Raw genomic sequence first — 26,402 nt, 5'->3', positions numbered from 1 at the left:
TCAAATTTACATTATACATTTTTATTAATATCGTTTATTTTACAAACAAAAAAAATACACGTGCATTTCGAGACAATGGCATAAAATGCTTAAATAATAATGAAAATAATTGTTTGCATTTTTATTATTATATTATAACTTTTTAAGGAAAATGTTACAAGGATCTCCATGACGAAAGTGCGTCGACGAATCAGAAGCCGCGTGCGCGCGTGTTCAAAAGTTGGCGCGTCATAAGAAGCTTTCACCCACAGCCGCATAGAAAATACATTTAACTTTGACGAAGTCTTAAACACGTAAGTATCCTTACTTATTACTGTGTTTTCTTTCTTAATTTATAATGTTGCAGATTGGCAGCAACGGTGTTGTTAGATCGTGACAGTCCTAATTTAGCCTAAATCTGCACAGCGCAACTAGCGTGTCATTTATTGAAGAGTTTATGCTCTATAGAGCATAAAACTCTGTGGTATAAGGTCTGTTCTGTTGTAATAACAATGAAAACGACAACACTGTTAAACAGTGTGTGTTTGTGGGCAGGGTCTTACTTTATCTGCAGTCTGTCACTCAATGAACGTGTTGTCTTCACAAGCGTAACCTAAATTATACTGTCACACAGTAGCATGTTGCACGAAGCTGGTTTTAGTGGGTACATGCCGTTAAGATGGAGTTTAATTTAACAAAACTCTCATTCATTGGGTCTCAAGTGTATACACCAATGGTTTGAATTTAACTGTTTTTACGGTAAGAGATAGAAAAGCAATTCAAAGTTTGACCAATCAGCTGTGAATAACGTGACATGGATATGACGTAACAAAGCCACTCCCCCTCACTTCAAAACGTTTTTTACATTAAGCTTTAACATTTTAAATTAACATATAAATGTGTTTAAATATTTAAAGTAAATAAATCTGTATTCTCATTTTTATCATTTAACTTTGTCTGCACCCACAACATAACAAATGGACCTAACGTGTCAAACTTTGACTCGGTTCTTTTCAATAAATTGGTCAAAATTGTATCATCCCATTAATATTTGCTTATATCATAATTTGTATTGATTTAGTTTTTAAAAAGCATTACTAGTCTGCACTTGCCTGGGTCTTGAGATTAAAGGAGTAGTTCACTTCAAAATAAGCACCCATTAGCTGTGTCTCGTTTCGTAAGGCTGCATCCTTGTGTCCTCCAGAGGTATCATCCTCTAAAGGATGCGGTATATGGAGGATTCTCTCAACTTAGAATTAAACGAGACATCCTAGGACATACTGGCAGAAAAGGAAACAGGAAGTACCACGTTGCTATGACAGCACTTTGCACTCCAACACCTGTCAAATTACTTAAAATGATTTCTTCATGATTTTAAGAGGTAGAACGTTGGTTACTTTCTACCCTAAACAATGCCAAAAGAGTTAAACAAATGTAAAAAAATTGCCTAATCACTAAACACGTTTAAACCTATTTACTACATATGCCTGTTAAGTGACACAAATTGTAAACTGTTCACATTTAAACACCACATATTTGATTGAATGTGCAGCTGCTGCCGTTTATTCAACACACGTTTATTTAACAGACGTTGGCCGACGCAAAGAATTGTGGGTTATTTCTAGCAACTAAGGATACACCTCATGTGTCCTCCGAATTCTCGTGAAAGTAGGTCGCATTAGAAGGGTGCCTACAGACAGCCTCGATGACATAACAGGCTTCAAATGAGACCTCCAGAGGACGCAGCCTTCCGAAACGAGACACAGCCATTGACTTTCCATTATGGAATTTGGATAAAAGCATTTGCTCTGTGCTATCAGGACTTTATTTATAACCCTTTATTGTTTCATCTGCCCATTACTTCTTTGTGCTCTCTGTGTTTTATAAATATTAAGCCACGTTGACCCATAATCTGTTTGTTTCCCCTTTCAGCATTATGAATCACTGTGAGTTTGAAGAAGTGACGCGACATATTAATGACAAAATCTCCGTGATTAAAAGACTTCTGGAGCTCCGAGCTGTTGGTATGAGGCGTTTATTTTATCTCTTTCATTTCAAAACTTTTTATATGGTATTATGATTGGATACAATATGGCAGTCATGTGATTTTTTTCAGCGAAGGATCCAGACAAACGGGGAACTCTTATCAAAGTCGAGCAAGAAGTCAATGCCATCAATGAGCTTCTCGATCGATTTGAGAGACATGTAGGTCAACAGAGAGACCTACTAAAGCATCTGAAGGTGTGACGTTTTTTTTCTCTGCTCGCATTATAAGATATCATAAACGTATGCAACGAAATGCCACTATTATTGATGACTAAATATTCTTTAACGACTCCCTCCAAAAGGATCTGGAAGAGTTTTTCCAGTTAGATGAACAAGATGCCCATCACCTAAAGAACAACACACCCCTGCACATGCCCAGAAAAGGCCAACAAGCAGCACCACAAGAGTATTACTTTATTTATTGATTGATTTATTTGTAAATGTAATTTTCTTTACAGATCTTCTGTATATCTGGTGGGATGGCGATTTCAGTTTGCTTCATCATTAATAGGGACACCACAAAAATGTATGAGTAACCCCAGCCATCTTGTGTTTGACTGAAACTGATGAGTTTGGCTTTTTGTGTTCTCTTCAGAGGAGGACAGGTGGCAGTTCAGAGCAGGCAGACAGATGCCCCGCAGAAACCGGGGCCACCGAAGAAAAATCCGCGCAACCAGATCAAAGAGATGGAGTTCATTACTGTTCCAGAGTTTGACAGCATACCACCGTGAGTCCTTCCATATCCGTCTAAACAAACTCTTAAAACAAATGAAGATGACAACGATAAGCAATGGCTCTGTTCCACAATCTAGTGAGCTGCCTACATACTATAGAAATCATTATTATATGCCGACATGTTTGATGCTTTAGATGTTTGAGAAAGTTTGTGAGTTTTCACAAAGTTTCAGAGAGTCACTTTCTTCTGAATCACTTTTGTTGTCACAGGTACATGAAAGGCCGCGTGACCTATGACCAGCTGAATGCTGCGGTGCAAAGCATCAACACAACCGTAACCGCCAAATATAAGATTCTCCATCAGCCAATCAAGAGCCTGAACAACGTGTCCCGCGCGCTCCACCAGCGCTTTAAAGACCAAGAAACGAAGGACACCAAGGGTATCGCAGTTTTATGTCTGTTCACAGGTCAACAGCTTGACCTTATTGATCCCTGTAGTCCATCATGTATTAACAGTCTTGTCATTTGGGGAATTGAAAGTCTGCAGTTTGTTCCAGAAAACTATTAAAGCCACGAGCACACGCACCGGTATACGTGCTCCAGTGACGGAGGACATTTATCCTGGTCGGGTGTTTAATAAGCTCTTATGGTGTTAAATAGGTGATCCATCAACTCCTTTTGTGTCCTGCAGGTCAGTTTTTCATCGTGGAGCAGGACATTCGAGAGTTTGCCCAGTTGAAGGTGGACAAGAGGTTTGTGGGCATGTTGAACATGTTACGCCACTGTCAGCGCCTGAGGGAGGTCAGAGGAGGCGGGGTAACACGCTTCATCTTGGTGTGAGATCTCGGAGACGCCCACCTCCGTCACATCGCTTTAAACAAGTTTTAAAGTACACCATGAACTCAAGTTTGTCACAGCCAGTAACACGAGAATGACAAAGTGAAATTTGAGGACTGAATTTCTGGGAGGCTGGAGATGCATAATTTGTTTACTGGGATGTAGTCGAATGCCATGAACTCGTATTTACCATGAAATACTGTTTTAAAATATGATCTCCTCTGAATATTTACTTAAAGAGATGGTTCACCAAAAAGATGCCGTTGCAAACCTGTATGACTTCTGCAGAACACAAAAGAAGATATTTTGAAGAACATTGGAAACCAAACAACATCGGTCCCCATTGACTTCCACTGTATAAACACAAAACCACAGAAGACATTTCTCAAAACATCTTCTTTTGTGTTCCACTAATGAAATAGTCATATACTGGTTTTAAACAACTTGACAGTGAACAAATAATTTTTCAAGAATTTGTATTTTTGGTTGAACTGTCTCTTTAAAACGTATCTCTATATGGCTGTCAATAAATCAGCATCCTTTTGATTAAAAACACACATATTGTCAAATTCATTTTGTAGGTGCGTGTGTAAGTGATGACATTGTTGTAGATAGGTCATTTTTTCTTTGAAAATTCATTAAATTGAATTGTTGTATTATTTATATTGTCAAAGCATCCAAAATATTGTCATTTAAAATGGAGCAGAAATAAAAAGACCGTTTTTGTAACCTCATCTCAAAAGTGTGTAATTTCTAACATTTATGGGACCAAATCCAGAGACGTTTACGTTTTATTGATTTTTGTAAATGAAAGGAAGTGACTTATGGATGTGAAGTCTCAACTTTACCCTGTTATCTCACCAAAAGCCCAACCAAGCGTGTCATTTCTCAACCAAGTTACAACTCAACTATAAGTTAGACATTTTTGTCCATGCTATGTCATCTTGATTCACTCCAACAGATACGAAGCCGCACGTACAATGACTAATTCCTTAACACTACTGGTACAAAATCTTGATGTTCTCTATTGAATTACGTGCTGGGTATAATCTGAATAATATAACTCATGTTTTTTCTCTCCAGCTGAGAAGTCCTGTGCTCCTTGCAGTCATTTTGATTTCAGGAATCGGAGGAACCTTCCAGTATGGCTTTAATATCTCCGTACTGAACTCGCCATCGGTTGTAAGTACTGCATGGTTTGGTTATTAAGCATCGTGAGGTGATTTACGGTCTTTCTTGGCCCGCCGATTGGGCTGTGGGGGGGTTGGGTGTAATCGGTATTAATTAAATCTGTTTCCACTGCTGTCCTAAAGGGAGACATTCCCAAGGGATTCAGCAATCAATACCAGAGCTTATGAGGTGATGCTAACCTGTGAAGCACCAAAGTTCGATAAAATGAATGACATAATCAAGCGAGATTTGTGCTTACATTGCAAGTTTATTAAAAACCTGGTGAACAGCACCTGCCAGCAGCGTTACGGCCGCTCTCTCGAGCCCTGGGAGCTGACCCTCATCTGGTCCTTCATCGTGTCCATATACTGCATCGGTGGACTGATCGGCACCCTCTCCGCTGGACGTCTGGCAGCAGTGTATGGAAGGTAAATTGCCTCTGGGGATGCATATACCTCGAAAATTTGGGTGTATGTGACCGGCTGGTGCCAAGGCCTCTAACACGGATCCTTTAACAAGCTACTTTTCTTCATTTTTAAGAGCCATTATTGGTATTGAGTGTTGCCACTCTGCTCAACATGTGAATCGATACACAAATGGGAGTAGTGCAATGAGTAACGCTGGCTTTTAATTTCAGAATTGACGTGGAATAATAATAGGGGAGGAGAAAACAGCCAATGATGATTTTTTAACCATCTAACCTGGATTAAGATTCATCCTTATGCTGTGTTAGTGTAGATTAAAGGGTTCACCCAAAAAAATACAAATTCTGAAATCATTTATTCACCCTCATGTCCTTCAAAACCTGTATGTGACTCTTTGTTCTGTGCAACACGCAAAAGGAGATATTTCGAGAAAGGTCTTATGTCTATACAATGGAAGTCAATGGGGGTCAAAGTTCCAACATTCTTCAAAATATCTTCTTTTGTGTTCTGTAGAAGAAAGAAGTCATACAGGCTTGGAATGTTCATTTTGGGGTGCTTATAATATCTGTCATATCTGTCTCTCAGCAATGAAGTGTATTCCTACAGGCTCTTTGCATTCTCTTCATATCTCTCCATAGGAAGAAAACGCTGCTGTTAAACAACGTGGTGGCAATCTGTGGTGCCGTCCTAATGTTGTTGAGTAAAACCACACTCTCATTTGAGATGATCATTGTGGGACGTATCGTATATGGCATTAACGCTGGTGCGTAAAATTGTTGCTACATACAGTAGGCAGTACTGTCTATACCTACAAAAATAGTTGTTTGATGTGTTATATGGCGCAGGTGTGAGTTTGATCGTCCATACTCTTTATATACTGGAATGCGCCCCAAAGAGGTTGCGTGGGATGGTTGGTGTTTCTGTCGCTTCTTTCGTCTCATTGGGGAAGTTCTCCGGACAGCTGCTAGGAATCAGGTGGGGTGTTCTGCTGATCTTATTAACAGTATTGATTCTGTATCAGTTTGTATCCGAACATACTTCTGTATTTACGATTTCTAATTGGAACCATATTAGAGCACATTCTTTTTTTTAAGGACTTTACATTTCTTGAAAACAATTGATTTAGATGGTGTATGTGTGTGTTAGTGAGCTGCTGGGCACTGAGGAGCGCTGGATCTGGTTGCTGGCCTTCAGCGGGGTGACCGGTCTTCTCCAACTGCTCACCTTGCCTTTTTTCCCTGAGTCCCCGCGGTACCTCCTGCTGGAGAGGGCGGACCGTCACGGCTGTGAGATGGGTCAGAACTTACATTTTATAAAACTTTGTAGGACAACAATAGTGTTCACTATATGAGCGATATATAACTAATACCGCTGCTTATTTAAAGGAATGGTTTACCCCAAAAAATAAAAATTCTGACATCATTTATTCACCATCTTGACATTCAAACCTGTTGTGACTCTTTCTTCTGTTTAAAAAAAGATATTCTGAGAAATGTCTCAGTGGTTTTGTCAATACAATGGAAGTCAATGGGAATAAATGTTGTTTGGTTACCAGCATTCTTCAAAATATCTTCTTTTGTGTTCTGCAGAAGATAGTTATACAGGTTTATGACATTAGTATGACATGTCATGAAGGTGAATAAATGATGGAAGGATTTTCATTTTTGGGTGACCTGTCCCTTTAAATTCCCAGTGAAATAAAAATGACCATTCTTATTTTTTCATGAAATATTGCAGCGTTTATAATAAATACCTTATCAATGTTGGTCATTTTCTTTTTAAAATTCACGCAACCTAATAATCTTCAGTTAAAATCTGAAAATGCACGTCCGCCCTGAAATGACGATCCTTCTCAAATGACGTAAATTAGACGGCTTGGGCACAGCATCCGTTAACTCCTCCCCTTCCACTGTCAGTCGGCTGCTAGTTTCAATTCAAAATGCAACAGCTCTTTTTATACAGTAAAAAACGCAACCACGCCCACTAATTTTCTCCTTTGAAATTTCCTTTCACTCGTAAATGTGTCAGAATACGGAAGTAAAAACGTTCGCAACTTCCGGTTTATGGGGACTTTAAAGGCCCAATCATAAGCATTCAACAAATCTGGGCAACTATTTACATCATCGGAAGTCCACAGGCCTATCTTCTTGAATGGTTGAAGGCATGTATTTCTAAAATCGCTGGCAAAAATCACATTTAAACAGCAAATTTCTGATCAGTAATTAAATATGACATGAACTGTATCATAAATATGGTTTTTGCTAAGCTTAAATTGTGCTAAAAAATCACCATTTTCAAGGTCGCCTCATCTACTGCCTCACAAGAGCCCCGCCCCAGAGAATCGGCTTGTTTTACAGTAAGGCGGCACTTCCTCCTCGCCATTCATTGCCGTGGAATATTAATATGAATATCTTTGGTTTAAACAAGTTAGCATCATGGTAAAACATGCTAGCATAATGCCAGTATCATGCTAAAACACGTTAGCGTCACAACTCATTATGCTAGCATCATGGTAAAACACATTCGCATCATCGTGGCCTAAGTTTCGCCACGGCAAAACCTTCAGAAATTGTACCTATACTTCTACTTGAAATACAATCTGAGTTTTTGCTGTGTATGTCTGTCATTTTTGGTTCAGCTTTACGCAGGCTCTGGGGAGCTACAAAGGACCCCAAACCAGAGATGGAGGACATGTTGGCTGAAGACGCTGCCCTGAAGGGCGTGAAGATCCACAGACTCATGGACCTCTTCCTCGACGTCAATGTCCGCTGGCAGCTCCTCACCGTCATCGTCACTTTCGTCACCCTGCAGCTCTGCGGCATCAACGCCGTGAGTCTCAGCTGCCGCATACGCCCTAAGCGGGAATTATCGATATGAGAGTGCCTACTTTGTCAAAAACCCTTGCGAAAGCCACATTGTGTATACAGGAAACAGGCAGAGAGCAGAAAACACATGGCATATAATCGCATTTTATTTCCCCTCGAAGAAAATCTGATACTTATTCATCTAATCTATAGATATATGGTATATATGATCATTATGAATACAGACAGATACATGATAGACAGAAGATACACACTCTAAAGTTGCATTGGATAAAAGCATCCGTCAAATGCAAATGATATGTAAATGTAAATTCGGTGTTTGTAATGTGTTTACAGGTTTATCTCTATTCATTTGATGTGTTTCAAGCGGCTGGTATTCCCAATGAGAACCTGCACTATGCTGCCTTAGGAACAGGGCTGTGCGAAATTTCCACCTCCATCGCCTGTGTGAGCTCTTCTCTACCACATCAGCCCATAGCTCGTATATATCTCATCTGAACTCAATACATTATGTGGTGGGTCCTAAATGAAGTAGTGTGGTTGTTAACTGGGTTGTTTTGGTTGAAGGTGCTGATCATTGAGAGCACAGGAAAGAAGGTTCTTCTCTTTAGGGGTTACCTGGGCATGGCAGCAGCGCTGGCCCTGCTTACAATCACACTCTACCTCCAGGTCAGCTTCAATACATTTAGATTTGGTTGGTCTTCTCTAGTATATCTGTGTTTGTGTCATCGTGACATTTCAGTATTATGAAGGAAAAGATTGCATAATTGTGGGTTTGTATTCTCTTTGTGTTAGGAGTTTGTGTCCTGGATGTCATACTGCAGCATGGTCCTCATTTGTATCTACATTTTGTTCTTCTCCACGGGGCCAGGTACATGCTCTACCATACCACTCCTGTATCTGAGAGGTTTGTTTGTAGCTCAGTTAATTCTCTCTTTCACAGCGGCGGTAACAGCTCCACTGCCTGGCGAGATATTCACACAGTCTTATAAACCAGCAGCGTTCACTGTGGCAGGCACCCTTAACTGGGTCGGACTTTTTTTGGTGGGCATGTTGTTTCCACTCATAGTGGTAAGCTTTATTAAAATAGCTTGAATATTTTTTGACTAAATGCATATTTTGCGTTATTATAGATTAAACTATGTTCTACAGTATATAGGCTATTAAAAACATATTACTCATATTTTTCTCCACATGTGCAATTCTCTCTTGCAGAAGCATTTGGATTATTTCTGCTTCCTCATCTTTTTTGTGTTCTGCTTCTTCTCCGGTGTGTTCGTTTGGTTCAACGTGCCGGAAACCAAGAATAAAACTGTTCTGGAGATCACGGAGGACTTTAATAAAATGCACCAGAAACCCAGACGCTCCCTCGAGTCCAAACTGAGCTCCGTACACATCAATGACATCCAGGCCGCCGTATCTACCAAGCTTTAATACAGATGTATCAGTCATTTAATATCAAATCTGAGGCTGACCAATAACAATCCAATATACACCCAATAATCATTCCTTGTTTTGATGACCATGCGCTTGGTTTTGCGCTCTTGTTCGTGAAATCTTAAAGCAAACTCTAAGCAACGTCCCATTTGTAAACCCAAAATCCAATTTCAATTATAGGCACTATAACTGTTGAATCAATAGATTTGTACTTTGTCATGCTAAGGGACGCAATTCCGATTTGGCCTGATACAGTTGTCGAGGTGCAATGCATTTATTGACATTGTTGCTTGAATGATTCGTGGAGTTATTAGTAAGACTGCAGTCTCTCATGAGCATCAGTCCTGTCCTCAGGGTGTGATGAACTCTTATCACATCATAAAGTTCCCAAATTGAATATTGGACTCCACCAAAATGAGTATGTAGCGCGACATCTGTCTTTAATCATTCATATTTATCCACATTAAGCAGGTAATTGCGTTATTTTATACCTTTTATTTCTTTAATGGCTGTTTAACGTGTGAACAATTATTGTTAATGAGATTAAATGCTGAAACAGGTCAAGTTTGCCTTGGGTGTGATTTGGTTTGGTTTTGCCATTGTGTTAGAGACCAAATTATTTTCAAAATCAGCAAACTAGACCTATTTAAAACTGATACCAGATGATCATGGATTTATTGAGGTTGTAAATAGTATCGCTGGTATTTTAGTGCAATAAATATGGTTTGTTCTTTAGGGCGTGTGTTGTCATAAAGGTGAGTTTTTAAATAGCTCATTATTGTATTTTGAGCAATAACAATTATCAAACACAATATAATCCATGAAACAACAAATTAACACAAAAGTTTCAAACAATTAAATCATACAAATGAAAGAACTATACACTATTTTACACTATAACCCTGCACTACTTTATACGCTTGTTGCGACATTTTTTTGTTTCATTCTTCAAAGCAGCTATACTTTTTCTAGAATGTATAATGTACTTCTGGCGTTTTATCCACCAGTTACCTGAGGTTTCACTCTGGGATGCTTTTTAAAACCATAAAAAAGCATCTTTAAGATTACAAAAAATAATCTTGAAATAAAACTTAAATTAAAAGATATTTCTCTGTTAAAAGAAAATATTTTGGTACCATTACATGTTTGTACACAAACAATACACACTTTCAGATTAAACATTTTAGTCAACTTCTGAAGGGTAGTATCTCAAAAACGGACAAATAATTAGTCACGTGACGACCTGCCCTGACGTTTGTAAATAGTGTTAAACGATGTGTCTTCGCCATTACACAAAACCACTCGTTTTTCTGATTGGACTTTTGACCTGAGATACAGTCAGCCCACCCCCTCGTGTGACAGCCAGGTCTCCCCTGCATTTTATAAGTGACTCTCCATCGTTGTGAAAACGAAGAGGTGGGAAAAAAAACAACGTGCTTTATGAAATATTGATGCGTGAGTTGCTCGGTGGCGCGGTATCGACTGTCTTGTTTGGGGTGCTCCGCGTTCAGAGGCGAGCGCGTGTCCCTGTCTGATAACACAATCTACGTGCTCGAGCCGTGCGCTGCAGCCTCTAGTGAAACTTCACAAATGCATGCGTGCGCCCCACACCCGCGCCCAAATTACGCACGCAGGGCGGTTGTTTATAAGCAAACCCCAAGGTAAGCTCACGTTGATGATGTCAACCTAATGAAACAATTTAAATGCCAAAGGAGAGTGTCGGGACAGCTTCAGACTGAAGAGACTGTCGAGACAGTGACATCAGATATGGGGAGTCTAGAGACTCAAACGCCGACCGAGAGCGCGCAGAAGGCAGAGCGCAAACTTGCAATGGAGTGGCGCACGGGCAAAAAAGACATTAACTCCAGGTAAGAACAACAGGTAGATTCGGAGCATTCAAAAGGGAGCTTGACAATTAAAGTGAGGTAGTTTTAGTGTTTATTTAGCTATACCAAGTTTATCACTATTTGTTTTCACAAGCTTATGTTTTCCACATATTAATCTTGCAGTCACGAGGAGATTTTATTGGGGAATTGATCCACTTACTCCAGATAGCAACATTTATCATTTAGAAAATGAGCTCACTAATATATTTGCTTTTGACAAGAAAACCCTTTTTGCTGTTTTATAGTCGAATATCGTAATTTTATAAATTAATTCATAGCATTTCATAATTTTTTAAATAGTTTGCTTCATAAATGTGTGTTAATTTAGGCTACTGGTGTTAGTTACTATAGTTAGTTGCATTGCTTATGTTTATTTGTTTGCTTAGTCTTCCGTGTTAACCTGAGCATAAAACAATGATTAATCTCTGTCAACATTCTTTTCTTTAAATAGCTATTGATGACTAATAGTTTCATCACACGCCTATTTAACATCATTAAATGATTGGTTCACCTTCAAAATGAAAATCCTGTCATCATGTACACGCCCTCTTGTCATTTCAAACCTGTATGACTTTCATTCTTCCGCAGAACAAAAAAGAAGATATTTTAAAGAATGTTGTTAACAGCCCCCCTTTCACTTGCAATGGTTACAATAGAAGTGAATGGGGGGCTGTGCTGTTCTGTTACCAACATTTTTCAAAATATCTTCTTTTGTGTTCTGCGGAAGAATGAAAGTCATACAGGTTTGAAATGACAAGAGGGCGTGTACATGATGACAGAATTTTCATTTTGAAGGTGAACTACTCCTTTAATAGTGTTTTATACTAGCTTAGGATGTCACATTGAAGGCCTGTCTCGAGAAACAAAGTGGGTTTCATGTTTGATTAAAAATTGAATGACTAATGACACTTTCGTTGCCATCGTTTCAGTGATACAATATAAAACGCCTCAGGTTTAGTTTCAATACGCTTATTTTCTAAGTTTACAGAAATCAAATAATTGTGAATTTTTAAGTCACCCTTAATTCGCTATAGAAAGTATATTGTATATTGAGTTGTTTGTTGGTAATATTACAGTAACTTTTTTTTGTTGTATATTTTATTTAAAGTTTTGAAATTATATTAACAACATATTATATTATATAATATATTAACATTATATTATATAAAATAACAAAATCCACAATATATATATACTGTATACTATATATAATAATAATAAATAAATATATTACAGTAACTTTTAATGGCATAAATAACGTGAGAACGAGAAATTATGAGTCATTCATCATTTTCTGGTAATTGTAAATAATGATTGCACATTTAGAACATCAGTTTACTCACAGATTTAATTCAATTGCATTGTCTACTATTTTTAGATCGCTCAGTCATTAACCTTCCATTCTACTCATGGAAACGTGAGGGATTGTATAGAGATATTGCCAGGAAGAGAGTGTGCCAGTTGGCAGCCACTTCGCCTTGCGTCTTTACGTCATTTAAACACAAGTGACTATACACCAGCTGAGTTGCTGACATATGTGAGCGACCTGATAAGAACAGAGCTAAACTGTGCTGACGTGATATACAGGGCCTCATTTATTTATTTATGCACGTGTGTGAAATATGTGAAACCCGGGGTATAACAATAAGATCTAGGGTCCTGGAGCTAGACGCAAACTATAATATAGGCTACCTAAAAAATATGATTAGACGTATAACAATTAATTCTTGTCATAATTGCCGTTCTATCTCTTTGACAGATAACAGTGCACGGTTACAACAAACCTCTTTTTTTCTGTGATTAAACTTGACCCATCAAATAAAAAAACAAACATTTGTTTCTTTTAGGGTGTTCGTGAATCGGAGTTTGACACTTGAAAATATAAAGTGCTATGGCTTTGACATGGATTACACTTTGGCAGGTGAGAACATTTACGACTCTGCTCTGTGAGAAGTTGTCAGGTTGTATGTGCTATCGTGTGTTAAAGGAACAGTTCACCCAAAAATGAACATTCTGTCATCATTTACTCACACTCGAGTTGTTCCAAACCTGTATAAATGTCTTTGTTATGATGAACACAAATAAAGATATTTGGAAGAATGCTAGTAATTTTCAGTTCTGGAGCACCATTGACTACCATAGTAGGAAAAATTAAAATGGCAGTCAAAGGTGCCCCAGAACTGTTTGCTTTCATACATTCTTCAAAATATCTTATTTGTGTTCAACAGAATAAAAAAAATGTAAACAATCATTTTTTTCTACTATGGTAGTGAATGAGGTCCCAGATCTGAAAATGACTAACATTCTTCCCAATATTTATTTCTTTGTGTTCTACAAAACAAAGTAACTTATACAGGTTAGGAACAACTTGGGGGTAAGTAAATGATGACGGGTGTTTTATTTTTGGGTGAACTGTCCCTTTAACATTGTATTTTTCACTTTCAACAGTGTACAAATCTCCTGAGTATGAAAGTATGGGCTTTGAGCTTTTGAGGGACAGACTTGTGTCAATCGGCTATCCGCACGAGCTGCTGGGCTACACATATGACCCCAGCTTCCCTACCCGGTGAGTGTGTGACGATGCAAAACAGAAGCACATTGTTTCATTGTTTTACAATTAAAGCCTAAATTCTGGTAAAGGGTGTCTACTGACTACACACTATTGTTGATGTCATGTCAAACAACGCCGTGAATCCAGATTTAAAAGAGAGAGGTGCATATCCTTTTTTAAATGTGGTGCTCAGTCATGTGACCTGTGATGTCAGCATCCGTTAACCAATGAGGAGGCAGGTCCTGTGCTTCTGGAAATCCATTTCGCTGTATTTGAAACCGACTGGGCGCTATCCAAACCTACAGAATGCATCTTACAAATTCTTATCTGTCAAATGCTCCACCAGCGCTTTCTCTAGTATACAGATCTTTATTTTGACAATGAGGTTTACATTTTCAACCTCTGTATGTTTATATGAATAAACACAGTCAGCTGTTTTCTGCATGTTTTTCATACTGGAGTAGGTTGTCAATGCACACGTATTAACACACATATTTTAATGAAACACTTAAAAAAATTTGCGCGTGAAGATGTTATTATTAAAAATGAGTGGAGTTTTTGAGTGGAGCCAGAACTTTCTGCTCAGTTATGCTGCGGGGGGTTATAGTTAGAAGATGGAATTTGTTATAACACATTATTTAAATTTTTATTACAGTTACAATCTAGCAGACACTTTTATCCAAAGCAACTTACAACAATGAGGAAAACAATTCAGTAATTCATCGCAAGGATGCAATAATATTATGTGAAGTGATATACAAAGTTTCAGAAAGATTACCTGTTAGAGGAGGGCGAGATAAAGGAGAAGAGTTGTTTTTTATTAGAGTGAGCATTTAACATATTCTTGTCGAGTATTAAAAAATATATCTAACTGGTTTTAATTCCTTCCGAAACCTCGGATGTCCAAATTCACTGTTTTTCAGGCAATGGAAAATAATTGTAATCTTTTCAAATGATTTAAAACTGTGTTGTCAAAGTTGACAAGCACTTTTTAATACTTTTTATTGGTAAGATATTTGCTAAACCCAGTGACAAACATAAAGGGTGACTAATGATTTATGGCTAAAAATCACGAAATATAGAGATACAAGGTTTCGGAAGGACAGCAGTAATATGTTGATGGATGCAGCAGACCGGACAGGGTTTCCCTTCCACATTTCTCTTTATCATTGTGTTTTAACATTCTCTCTCATTTTTTTCTCCAGAGGTCTTGTCTACGATACCAAGAACGGGAACCTGTTGAAAATAGACTCCAATGGAAACATTCTGGTTTGCACACACGGCTTTGAGTACCTCAGAGGGTGAGTGAGATGTGGGTCCTTTAGTGAGATGTTGTTCGCAAATGCCCCTTTTTTTCTGACAAAGAAGGTTTGAAGAAAATATAAAATGTTGCATGGGACAAAAAGTTAAAGGGACGCAAGGTTAAAGCATTTAAAGGAATAAAAGGGGATGGTTCTGGGGATACGCAGAAAGCATTTTTAGTCTTAAAAAAGACACGCTGTTTACTGCTTTACATCCTTGTCAAATATATTTTTATTGTTTAATGTTTTCTGCACCACTAGAGTTAAACAGATCTGAAGAAAGGAGTTTTGTAGTTCTACACATCTGACTGGTGCCACTAGGGCAGAAATGGCCTCCGTTCACTGGCCATGTGTTGAAAACATAATGCTTTGTGCCCTTTGTGGAAAATATCTTAGGACACCTAACCCCACTATTTGGGTCAAGCTCAGATGATGTAATCAACTATATGAGATATATTTAATAGTTTATTTATATCTGACACCTGGTGTATAGGGAGGTTTTGCACAATGACTTATGTCGATTTTGTTTATGTGGTTTCTGGTTTACTGATATGGGTTTTGTTGGCAGCTAAAACACATGCAGGATAAACAGATGGGACTGGCACACTGACCTGTGGCTTATAACTACAGTGTGTCAGGATTTGTGTGCTGGTGTGTATAGTAGCCTGCACAGTTCAAAAGACCTTCAAAAGCTCTGAGCTAAGGTTTTTATTGCAATAGGGTGAACAGTGAGCAGAGCATGCAATTCAAGGCAATTACGATGTATCAATAACATCAAATTGAACTTTTAAAGGTCCAGTGTATGAAATGTAGTGGCATCTAGTGGTGAGATTGGGAATTTCACCCCTCCCTTTTGAAGCACTAGATGGCATAGAAACATAACGCTTCATTATGTAAGGTCTGTATACACCTCTGAAGACATAGTTATGTATATTATATTGCATTTCTGTCAATAGATCCTCTAAAAAATTACACATTGGACCTTTAAAAACCAAACACAATAAATACAAAAATAGAAAAAACTTGGCATCTGTACTATCAATAAACATAATATTTATACAATATCAATCATTCCAAGAATATATGTAAGTATTTACAATAACTAACCGTTTTTTTTACATATCTGCTGTATGTAAGTAGTTAGTGACGTATTTGTGTTGAAATTAGTCAAATTAGGTTTTTTTGTCAGTTTATATTATCATAATTTAAAAAACAACTAAACAAGTTTACATTGTGTTCCGAAGTTTGTATTCTGTTTTAATAAAGAATTGTTGTTCTTTTTTTACAATTTTTTAGTTGTTATTTTTGGCAATGTTGACGTGGTTTTATTTAGCAAGAGATCGGCTCATCGCGAACAATAGTTGTTAGATCTGTCTGTCAGCACGGGACGGTGCGCAGCGGCAGACTGTTATTGCTCCATCACAAGCTTTTTACTTCAGCACATGTTTGTTTGTAAATCTGTCAGGATTCTTGCATCTATAAGCTTGTAACATGTCTGTCTGCAGCCCACAGATCCAGGGATATTATCCGAACAAGTTTATCCAGAGAGACGACACTGAGCGCTTTTACATCCTTAACACGCTCTTCAACCTGTCAGGTACAGACAGTTTAAATGGTTAAATGAATAATTGATATATTATGTTACAAGGCTAACAAACTTAATGTCTCCATTTTTCTCACAGAGACGTATCTTTACGCCTGTCTCGTGGATTTCTTCACCAAAAGCACCAGATACAAAAAGTGAGTGATCTTTGTGAGTGTTTTTTTTCGTGTTGAATGTTGAAGCAATGTTAAAAATGACCAATTTAGCATTGATTCAATTTTAGGACAGTTATCTTTGCCATCTAGGGCTTCTTTAAACAAACAAGCTTATTGCCCGGCTTAGGACTAGTCCTAGACTAAAATGAAAGTTTGAGGTGTCTTAACTAAAAATAAAGTTTCCTGACATATTTTTTAATATATAATTGCCATTGTTTTGTCTCAAGATGCGCCACAGTAATGTTTTTTTATCTAAGGCATTTTTAAAAAAAGGACTTAAATATCCATATTTAACTAAGGCATAGTCCTGGCTTAAACTAAGCCTTGTCTATGAAACCGGTCCTACTTCTCATATGTATAGGTATGGTTAAATATTTGCAAAACCACTAACCACAACTTTGTTCTCCCTAAATTTGTACTACACTTATACCTCAACATGTGTGCATTTATTACTGCCATCCCACAGTTTCCCTTAAAATCTGTTTTCTCTCTGATTTAGCTGTGAGAAAGGCTTCAAACATGGTGACCTGTTCATGTCACACAGGAGCATGTTTCAAGATGTGCGGGATGCCATGGATCACCTTCATGACACTGTAAGTTAAATGAAGCAAGACCACTAACATTTGCACGCAGATCAGTTCTCTAACCAAATGAGAAAAAAATTAAGACATTCTGAAGCATTTACATGATTATTATTGAAGTACTAAGGTATTTAATGTGAAGTAAATGAATGTAAAGTATTTTTACTTTATTTCTTAAATTTTTTCTCAGGGCACTTTGAAGGAAAGAACATTGAAGAACCTGGATAAATATGTGATTAAAGATGTAAGTAATGTGCGTTAATGATTCATATAATTGAACTTAATATTGTGCTTTATGTCTGTGATAATATGATCCATTTATTTGTACAATAAACACATACATAAACATAAACAACACTAGTCCAGAAGCACGTTGTATTTCAGTTTTACAAACATTCTGTTCTTGTTTAGCCCCGCCTCCCTGATTTACTGAGTCGCATCAAGGAGGCTGCCAAAGTTTTCCTAGCCACTAACAGCGACTTCACTTACACAGAGGTAAAGAGAATTCATAATTCTGATCTGCACAGACGGTGAACAACAGTTTATTGGACAATAACATCATTTTATCATTTGTTTTTAATTTATTCATTCTTTTCCCCACTCAGGGTATTATGAAATACTTATTAGATTCACCGCATGGCCCCAAGGTGAGCAGCCCGAACACAAAAACACATCTTTCTATTGTTTATGAAAAAGTATTTTTGATCTCACACACAAAAGACATTGAGTGGGAATTCTTAAATGGATAGTTCACCCAAAAACTATTATTCTGTCATCATTTATTCACCCAAATTGTTCCAAACCTGTATAAATATTATGCGGAACAAAAAGGAAGATATTTGGAAGAATGTCAGTAATCAAACAGATCTCATCCCCATAGTAGGGAAAATAAATACTATGAGAGTCAGTTTGGTCTGTTTGGTAACTGACATTCTTCCAAATATCTTCCTTTGTGTTTAGCAGAACAAAGAAATGTATACAAGTTTGGAACAATCTGAGGCTGAGTAAATGATGACAGAATTTTTATTTTTCAGTGAACTCTCTTTAAGGACTGATATAACACACCGTATATATTACATTACACTCCTGTTGTTTAGAACCCCAAAAAAACCTGGCAGTCCTACTTTGATCTGGTGGTGGTGGACACGAAGAAACCATTGTTCTTTGCAGGGGGAACCGTTTTACGACAAGTAGATACGGTGAGATTTTTTTAAAGGATTTATCCACTAGCATAAATGCATCTATCCCACTATAAACATACAGATGTCATTTGATGTCAATTAAAGGGGTCATATGGCATGAATACGTGTTTTTCTGTGTCTTTGGTATGTTATAAGTTGCCCATGCATGTATTAGACACGTACAATTGCAAAAATTAAAGTGTCGGAACAAAAGATACATTCTATCTAAAAGCGAATGCTCACCCAGACCTGCCTGAAACGCCTCGTGTAACCACACCCCCACAAATCTACATCAGTTCGTGGTATGATTTGACTAAGACCGCCCAAATGTACACGCAAGTAAGGTGGGCGTACCTGTCAGAAAAATTGCTCTGGAACCTGATGTTCCAAATATGGTAAGAGGCGTCACATTTCCGTCACACACTTGCAGTATTCGACCAATCACTACGCACTGGTTAACTGGCCAATCATAGCACACCTCGCTTTTCAGAGCCATGAGCTTTGTTAAAAATCTGCGCGTTTCAGAGAGGCGAGATACAAACATGCACGGTATGTGGAAAATACCGCGTTTTTGAACCTTAAATCGTGTATACACAGTGCATTACATCTAAAACCAACGATAATATTTGTTTTAGCCGTGTCATATGACCCCTTTAAATTTTTATAAATAAATGTTGACTTTTGGAGCTATTGTAATAAATGATTAACAAATGCACGTCACACCACTGATGTAGGACACTGGCAAGCTGCGTATAGGAACATACACTGGAGGCCTTCAGCACGGGACAGTGTATTCTGGAGGTAAAGAATTTTGTTCAGATCTAATTTTCATTTCTGTGCTAAGCTTTCATGGTGGCTTACATCACTTGCTCTTGCTCAACCCCTTTCTTAGGGTCTTCAGATATTGTGTGTGACCTGCTGGATGTTAGGGGTAAAGACATCCTCTATGTGGGCGATCATATCTTCGGGGACATTCTCAAGTCCAAGAAACGTCAGGGCTGGAAGACATTCTTGGTCGTTCCTGAGCTTGTTAAGGAGCTGCATGTGTGGGCAGACAAAAACTGTGAGTGTTCTGGTGTCATTTACTAATGGTAACTTTAACCATAACATATACAGCCACGGGAAAAATGAAAAGACCATCCAAAATTTCATTTAATCAGCATTTCAGATGTATTGTGGCCATTTTAGTCCAGCGTCTGTTGAATTTCAACAAAATTAACCTCAGGAGTGACATCAAGTCATCCAACAGCAATGTGAAAGACTGACAGCATGACAAAACACATGAAAACTGTGATAAAAATCCAGGTTATCGCATAAAAGAATACATTTTTAATACATGTAGAAATATTACTGTTGTATTGCTTAAAAGTAAATATGAACTTGTTTTCTTTGCAGTATTTGAGGTCTGAAAAAACACAGAGCTTTTCTGTTATTTTGACCTGTTTCTCCAGTTTTCATTTTCTGCAAATAAATGCAAATAGAGACACTATTTATTTGAAATTTAGAAGAAATGATGTTAGTAGTTCACAGAATGAAACTAATAACTTTACCTAAACACATACCTATAAATAGTAAATTCAGAAAAACTGAACCTGGTCTTTGAAATGGTCTCTTTATTTTTTCCGCAGCTGTATGTTAATAACTAATATATATTGTTATGCAGATTTTTTTTATAAATACATAAAAATCCTGTTTCTTTTACAGCTATGTTTGAGGAGTTAAGACATCTCGATATTTTCCTTGAGGGATTATATCAGTAAGAACGAATTTGTCTTCTTGCATTGTTTCTGTTCCACAATTACAGAATCAGAATCAGAAAGAGCTTTATTGCCAAGTATGTTTGCACATACAAGGAATTTGTTTTGGTGACAGGAGCATCCAGTACACAGAAACAGCAACAACAGTACACAGAGACCATAACACAATAGAATACAGTACACAATTATTTAAATAAGGGCCTATGGGTATAAAAAAATTAAGAAATACAATACAATAAACATAAGATAAACCTAAAAACCATAAAAAGATGACCTAATAGAATGTAAAAACAAAACTTTAATGTTAACCATAAACATATGAAATATTGATAGGTGGATAGGGTGGGCTATTTAGCCATTTAGATCATATCCATATAATATAATATTACTGCATTGATTAAATATGCCAGACTGAGAGTCAAAGATAACCACAGGTTGCAATAATCAAAATGGCCAATAGATGGCATCAGAGTACTCTGTAAACGCCACTGCATGTCTGCGCAGACTTTTCAAATCTACAGTCTGATTTATTTATTCATCTTTACATATGAAACAATACATGGCGCAAAATATACATTTTGTTTCAAAATTTTCTCCCATCAGGCATTTGGACAGTGAGAGCCGGGAGTGCCCAGATATCAGTGCCATTCACAACAGGATAAAGGTAAGTTCAATAGAGTTGGATTTATAAAGCCATTTCCTCAGTACACATTTTAAAACATTTAATGTCTTGCTCATTATAAAATGTTGTTGTATTTGACTGCACTGTGATAATAAGTTTCACTGTTTTACAGATGGTGACATATGGCATGGATTTGTGCTATGGGAAAATGGGCAGTCTGTTTCGCTGTGGTTCCACAAAAACCCTGTTTGCCAGTCAGTTATTGCGTTATGCAGATATATACTCAGACTCCTGCCTCAATCTCCTGAACTACCCCTTCAGTTACCTCTTCAGAGCACCCCTTGTCCTGGTAACGTGTCCAATATTGTTGTTTTATTTGAAAACATATAAAATACATTAACATTTATAATGTTTATCTGAGAAATACAAGAATGCCATTCTGAATTGATTTCATAAAGGTAAAGAAGGGACCAGTTAACATATTATAAATGCAAAATATCACACCGCTTGAATTCTCTTCAGTAACACATCACATTAAGTTTGTATTTGTTGACATTAGTTTAAGTGAACCAACAATGAACAATACTTCTACAGCAATAATATAATCTTTTAATCTTAGTTTGTTCATTTTTCCTATTAGTAATACATTATTAAAATCAAACAATATAAATGTTAACATTAGTTCATGCAAAATTACATTAACAAAGATGAATAAATGCTGAAAAACAATATTGCTTATTGTTAGTTCATGTTAGCTAATGCATTTACTAATGTTAACAAATACAATTTATAAAGTGTTACTTTCTTATTTTATTAAAGGAAACTTTAAGCAAACATTTAACTAAAATATTAAATTAAAATATTTATAACACATATTTATAATACATATTATTAAAATGTTAATATTAAACTATATTATTGAATGTGATTTTATTATAAAAACAACACGTTCCCACACTTTTTTATTAAAAAAACATACATTACAAAGGAAGATAAAATGTATCTGGACACTTTGTGGTTGTCAGACAATGTTAAATGCCCATAGTAATTATTATGACACATGTGGACGAACGGGTGAAAACTCTCTGTGAAAACTTCAGAAGAAATAATTCATCCAGCTAATAAAATTATGTGAGCAAGCGCACAATTTACCCATAAGTGTAGGTAGAAAAGGCTGAGCATCAGTTGGATTTGTTATATGTCAAAATATACATACATCTTTGTTGACTTTGATGTGTCAACACAACCTTTTTTCAGTTGCCTCATGAGGCCGCTGTGGATCCACAGACCAAAGAACAGACCACATCAGAGCTGTCAACCATTCACATCATTAAACCCACACCCATCAAGGTTTGATTGACATGATCACTTTATTATGAATATGTAACAATTTATCGTCATTTTGCACTATTTCCACTAATGCATATTTGCAGTATTTTCTGTTAAAATAACCATCATTCACTTCTACAATTCTCTTGCCTTTCAATGAATTAAATGTCTGATCTTCTCCATACAAAGCCAATGTGAGTGTGAGGACAGTAATTGTGGACAAGTTAACCGTGTCCAAAATAACCCTGCTCCCATTGAGACGTAAGGACTGATGTGAACTTTTAGTACTGCTGTAAATATGAACCTCCACAGTATTCATTCCTTTCATGTATTACTCATACACATTGCTTGTCGATTTGAGTTTGATTTGCAGTAGAGGTTCACTGTTTCTTGCCATATCATTGACATTTATTAATGTCATCAATTGAGCTAGATAATAGTAATCATTTTGTTAGACTTTTATATTAATGTTTTGTCTGTGCATTTAATAAGACTAGTTCACGTCTGATATTTTGATAGATGATATTATTTAGCATTTTGTTTGTTGTTCATGACTGGGTGTAAAACTGGGGTACCAGGTCACTGGTTTAGTGTTGGGTGTTCTCATTCGACAGTTTTTTTATACTTATCTACTCACAAGTTGCCTTCCTTTGACTGCACTATATTAAAAGTTGCCTATTTAACTTGTAACAGTGAATTTTAAACTTTAAACTACTATTCTGCCTATAAGACTGATTTAAAATGAGTTGCTAATGCATTTACCTTTGGGGTTTTTTTGTATGAAAATGATACAATAAAGTGCCTTGTTTTATTCTAACCCTGTCATGTAGGCTATATTTCTTTGTAAATATTTATGAATTACCTAAAGGTTACAAAACTGCACATGACCCATGAAAATAATTTCCTATCGCAATACATCCAACTAAAGCTATAACTAGATAACGTTAGTAGGCTTAAACGCGACTTTTAAGGTGTAAGTGAATGAACATACGGACATCTTCAGGAAAATCTCTGTACGTTGTCCGTAAGATGGCGGCAAAGCCTATGTCATGTCTGCAGCTGACTACATTGCAATGGAAAACCATAAGCTTCAATCACGAGCTATTACACGGCGTATCGTGACGGAAACTGATGAAACTCATTTCTTATTATTTATGGATGTTAAGTCTTCTTAGTAGATTTCGATTTGTACTCATATCCGCTGCGTCGACCATTTTAGGTAACTTAGAAGGAAACGAAGACGTGACAATATATTTTTAAGCCATCAAGTTAGTTAACGTTAGGCCTTTATGTGTTTGTTAGCTACGAAGTAACAAAATATGTTGTCCCAGACATCGGAATTAATGTCATTTAAACGCAATGCAAATGCATAAACAAGTTACGTCCGTGTAAGTCAAGTCTTTTCAAAACCAACGTAAACTTTAAAGAAGTAATATGCAATTTAATTAATTTAATCCAAGGATTTGTCCCTGTCTCCTAAATTCTTGTTTATTATTTACAATCCGGTCAAGTAAATGCCTGACGAAAATAAACACCGGATGTGGAGCTCGTTGGTCACGGAACACCGGTAAAATGGGCCTACGTTACTAGTAATATTGATATTCGTTTAAATTATACTGTTAATAATGCGTTAAATCTTTGCTTAAATGCCTGCACATTTTAGTCACTCAGTGTTTTCTGTTTTTACAGTTTTCGTTATAGGCTAAACCCAAACAGCGATCTATCGCCCACTAAATATTATGACGTAGTAACGTAGACTCCATTTTAGTCAGACCCATCTCACCACATTCACTCGACTTCGCTTTAAAATGAAATTAAGCTATTAACATAAAACTCAGATAATGCTACCCCTGTGGACAGTTTAAGATATTAAATGTTATATCCACTTAGAAGCATAAAACAACTTTATTGGCCTGTAAGTATGGCCAACCCAACACAGGCAATGAACCATTTAACATGTTTAACTCAACTCAATTTATGGTTATTTCTCTTTGTCTAACCACCAAATAAACTGTGCAGTGCAATTCAGTTAAGTCTTTAGTGTTAATGACATTATGTACAAATCTTTAACTTTAGAAAAAACATATACGTACATGTTTTCCTCCACAGTCTGTGTTTGTACACTGTATAGCCTAAATGTTTATAGACATCTACTGGATTATTGTGCAGTCTGCCTCAGAGAAGCGAAAGCAGCCTGATGACGATGATGATATCTCCTATTTGATAGCACTTCAGACACATCATCTCCCATTCCTCACATTCCACCATTTCCCAGCAACCCTTGCGAACATGCCTCGACACGTCGCATTTGTTACTTGAGTGGTTGAGGTGCTTTGCTTTCTCTGTTGCCCACACCTATGGATAAACGGGGTTAACATTTAACCAGAGGCATATTCTGCATGCCTGCCTTGAGACTGCGCTAGCCTACTTTGGTGTGAAATCTACTTTACTCAGGTGTGGAGGATTGGAGCATTAGACTCTCAAGCATTAGTGCAAGACATTTATAACATCATTTGTGTGAATCAGAGCAAAGTATTCAACTGCAGGTATTACTACGAATTGGATTCTTGTGTACATTGGTTACAGAAAAGACCATAGATATGAGGCAAGTACAGACACCTAAAATCCATAAGCGTAACGTGCTCCTGACATATAGCATGGTATGCACGATTCAGAGGCTATAGGGTTGAATCACTCAGTTATGTTAAGGACTGTCTAAGCAATGCCGAGAGACACGTTTAGCAGTCCTGGGCCCCACTCCTGACCCATCCCCCACCCCTATACTCACAACTGGACCTGCTTCCCTGCATTCCACTGAAAACATTCCCATCCCCCCCTCCGCCAACCTGCGACAAGGGAGGATCCGACCCACGCACCTTTATTTATGCCATTCTCACCTTTTAACTTTACCTACAAAGTATCGCAGGGCGGAAAATAAAGCGCAGATTGTGATTGCGATCCCCGGGCCCCAAACAAACCTCAACTCAGCTTTGGGTCCAAAAAGTACTGATTTTATTTATGAAACAAGAATGTGACATCTCACAGTCGGAGGATAACGTATGGAGGCCTTTAGTCTGGAATTTGCTTCCCGTGACAGATGACCGTAGGCAGAGGCTAAATGCTATGACAATACTATTGCACTGCTAGAATGGATGGTACAGTAGTGCAACATCGTCAGAGCAGCTGACCTCAGCACATCAGCACGTGGACACGGGGTCAGCCATCTTCTTTGAGCGACGCCTATTCGTACCCTATCCCTAGTTTAAAGTTCTTCAAAGTTTCCAGGCGATGGAATTTCGCAACTGTTTTCCGCAAGTCTCTAAAAATACATCTAGTGCCAAGTATATATGTACATGCATAAATTACATGCAGCCACGGCGACTAAAAAACAAGTGAAAGGAATTTCTACCTGCTTGTGAGAAAAAAATAATTTAGACACTTTATGGATATTTTGCAATAGCATAGGCTTAACATGAAAAGGCTATAGTAGATTCAAAGTTGGCTAAATATTTACTATTTGCAATACGTGTGTAAAGATAAGGCCATGTGTATACTCACTGTATTTACATGTCAAAACATGAGAGAGGTTGAGGCAATAGAGAGTAGGTGGAGGACTCTGTTCTATAAGCCAATGCCCTTTTAATATTGCACTGCTCTTCTGATTGGCCAGTAGTACAACAGAAAAAGGACAATGGACATAACATGGTCAATATCAACAAGTTCTTCATACAGTCTTCCTTCCCTGTGTCATGCTTGATCGGTTTCAATTATGATGCATTTCTCAAATTTATGTTATAATAACATCAAAGGAAAGAGCTGAACTTAACTTTAAGCAGACTGAAGGACATGTTTTGAAATTGTAAATCACTCAAGTACCATAACAAAATATTCACACTATTGTATATAAATCTATAGCTAAACAAACTTAAAAAGTGTAAATTATTGTACTAATGTAAATAAAAGCAAGATATTACAACAACAACTGAATGCTTTATATCTTTTCCAAGTGTTTTCTTTTAGGATTGATCTTTTTGTGGAACAC

The 26,402-nt window shown here is 37.2% G+C and overlaps 3 protein-coding genes across 3 annotated transcripts; all 3 read left to right on the top strand.

Moving 5' to 3' along the window:
- Positions 1–196: 196 nt before the first annotated feature.
- ska1 (spindle and kinetochore associated complex subunit 1) lies at positions 197–4,250 on the top strand. The gene is made up of 7 exons (XM_057321487.1): positions 197–293; positions 1,912–2,003; positions 2,096–2,220; positions 2,328–2,431; positions 2,621–2,752; positions 2,971–3,140; positions 3,392–4,250. The coding sequence occupies exons 2-7, from the start codon at positions 1,916–1,918 to the stop codon at positions 3,538–3,540; spliced, it is 768 nt and encodes a 255-aa protein (XP_057177470.1). The 5' UTR covers positions 197–293; positions 1,912–1,915; the 3' UTR covers positions 3,541–4,250.
- A 304-nt stretch (positions 4,251–4,554) lies between these two features.
- Positions 4,555–9,657, top strand: slc2a11l (solute carrier family 2 member 11, like). The gene is made up of 11 exons (XM_057321695.1): positions 4,555–4,719; positions 4,975–5,135; positions 5,771–5,895; positions 5,978–6,107; positions 6,279–6,427; positions 7,771–7,961; positions 8,294–8,404; positions 8,525–8,626; positions 8,753–8,828; positions 8,901–9,028; positions 9,173–9,657. The coding sequence occupies exons 1-11, from the start codon at positions 4,555–4,557 to the stop codon at positions 9,389–9,391; spliced, it is 1,557 nt and encodes a 518-aa protein (XP_057177678.1). The 3' UTR covers positions 9,392–9,657.
- A 1,164-nt stretch (positions 9,658–10,821) lies between these two features.
- On the top strand, positions 10,822–23,440 carry LOC130546485 (cytosolic purine 5'-nucleotidase-like). Its single transcript, XM_057321772.1, has 18 exons — positions 10,822–11,262; positions 13,128–13,201; positions 13,729–13,846; positions 15,037–15,132; positions 16,638–16,729; positions 16,815–16,872; positions 17,390–17,483; positions 17,662–17,715; positions 17,883–17,966; positions 18,077–18,118; positions 18,569–18,670; positions 19,387–19,453; positions 19,545–19,715; positions 20,357–20,408; positions 21,013–21,073; positions 21,204–21,380; positions 22,289–22,381; positions 22,548–23,440. The coding sequence occupies exons 1-18, from the start codon at positions 11,084–11,086 to the stop codon at positions 22,623–22,625; spliced, it is 1,692 nt and encodes a 563-aa protein (XP_057177755.1). The 5' UTR covers positions 10,822–11,083; the 3' UTR covers positions 22,626–23,440.
- Positions 23,441–26,402: the final 2,962 nt, after the last annotated feature.

Source organism: Triplophysa rosa, linkage group LG22, assembly GCF_024868665.1.
Source record: "Triplophysa rosa linkage group LG22, Trosa_1v2, whole genome shotgun sequence".
NCBI classification, from domain to species: Eukaryota; Metazoa; Chordata; class Actinopteri; order Cypriniformes; family Nemacheilidae; genus Triplophysa; species Triplophysa rosa.
The sequence above is the reverse complement of the archived record's forward strand: the minus strand, read 5'-3'. Positions and strand labels throughout refer to the sequence as shown.

Bases quoted from the DNA above. Each gene is read 5' to 3' on its own strand.
- ska1 (XM_057321487.1), top strand. From the start codon at position 1,916: ATGAATCACTGTGAGTTTGAAGAAGTGACGCGACATATTAATGACAAA. The intron at 2,753-2,970 runs GTGAGTCCTTCC...TTGTTGTCACAG, and splicing joins GAGTTTGACAGCATACCACC to GTACATGAAAGGCCGCGTGA. The intron at 3,141-3,391 runs GTATCGCAGTTT...TGTGTCCTGCAG, and splicing joins AGAAACGAAGGACACCAAGG to GTCAGTTTTTCATCGTGGAG.
- slc2a11l (XM_057321695.1), top strand. From the start codon at position 4,555: ATGTTCTCTATTGAATTACGTGCTGGGTATAATCTGAATAATATAACT. The intron at 4,720-4,974 runs GTAAGTACTGCA...TTACATTGCAAG, and splicing joins TACTGAACTCGCCATCGGTT to TTTATTAAAAACCTGGTGAA. The intron at 5,896-5,977 runs GTGCGTAAAATT...TATATGGCGCAG, and splicing joins CGTATATGGCATTAACGCTG to GTGTGAGTTTGATCGTCCAT.
- LOC130546485 (XM_057321772.1), top strand. From the start codon at position 11,084: ATGAAACAATTTAAATGCCAAAGGAGAGTGTCGGGACAGCTTCAGACT. The intron at 13,202-13,728 runs GTGAGAACATTT...CACTTTCAACAG, and splicing joins CATGGATTACACTTTGGCAG to TGTACAAATCTCCTGAGTAT. The intron at 17,967-18,076 runs GTAAAGAGAATT...TTCCCCACTCAG, and splicing joins GCGACTTCACTTACACAGAG to GGTATTATGAAATACTTATT.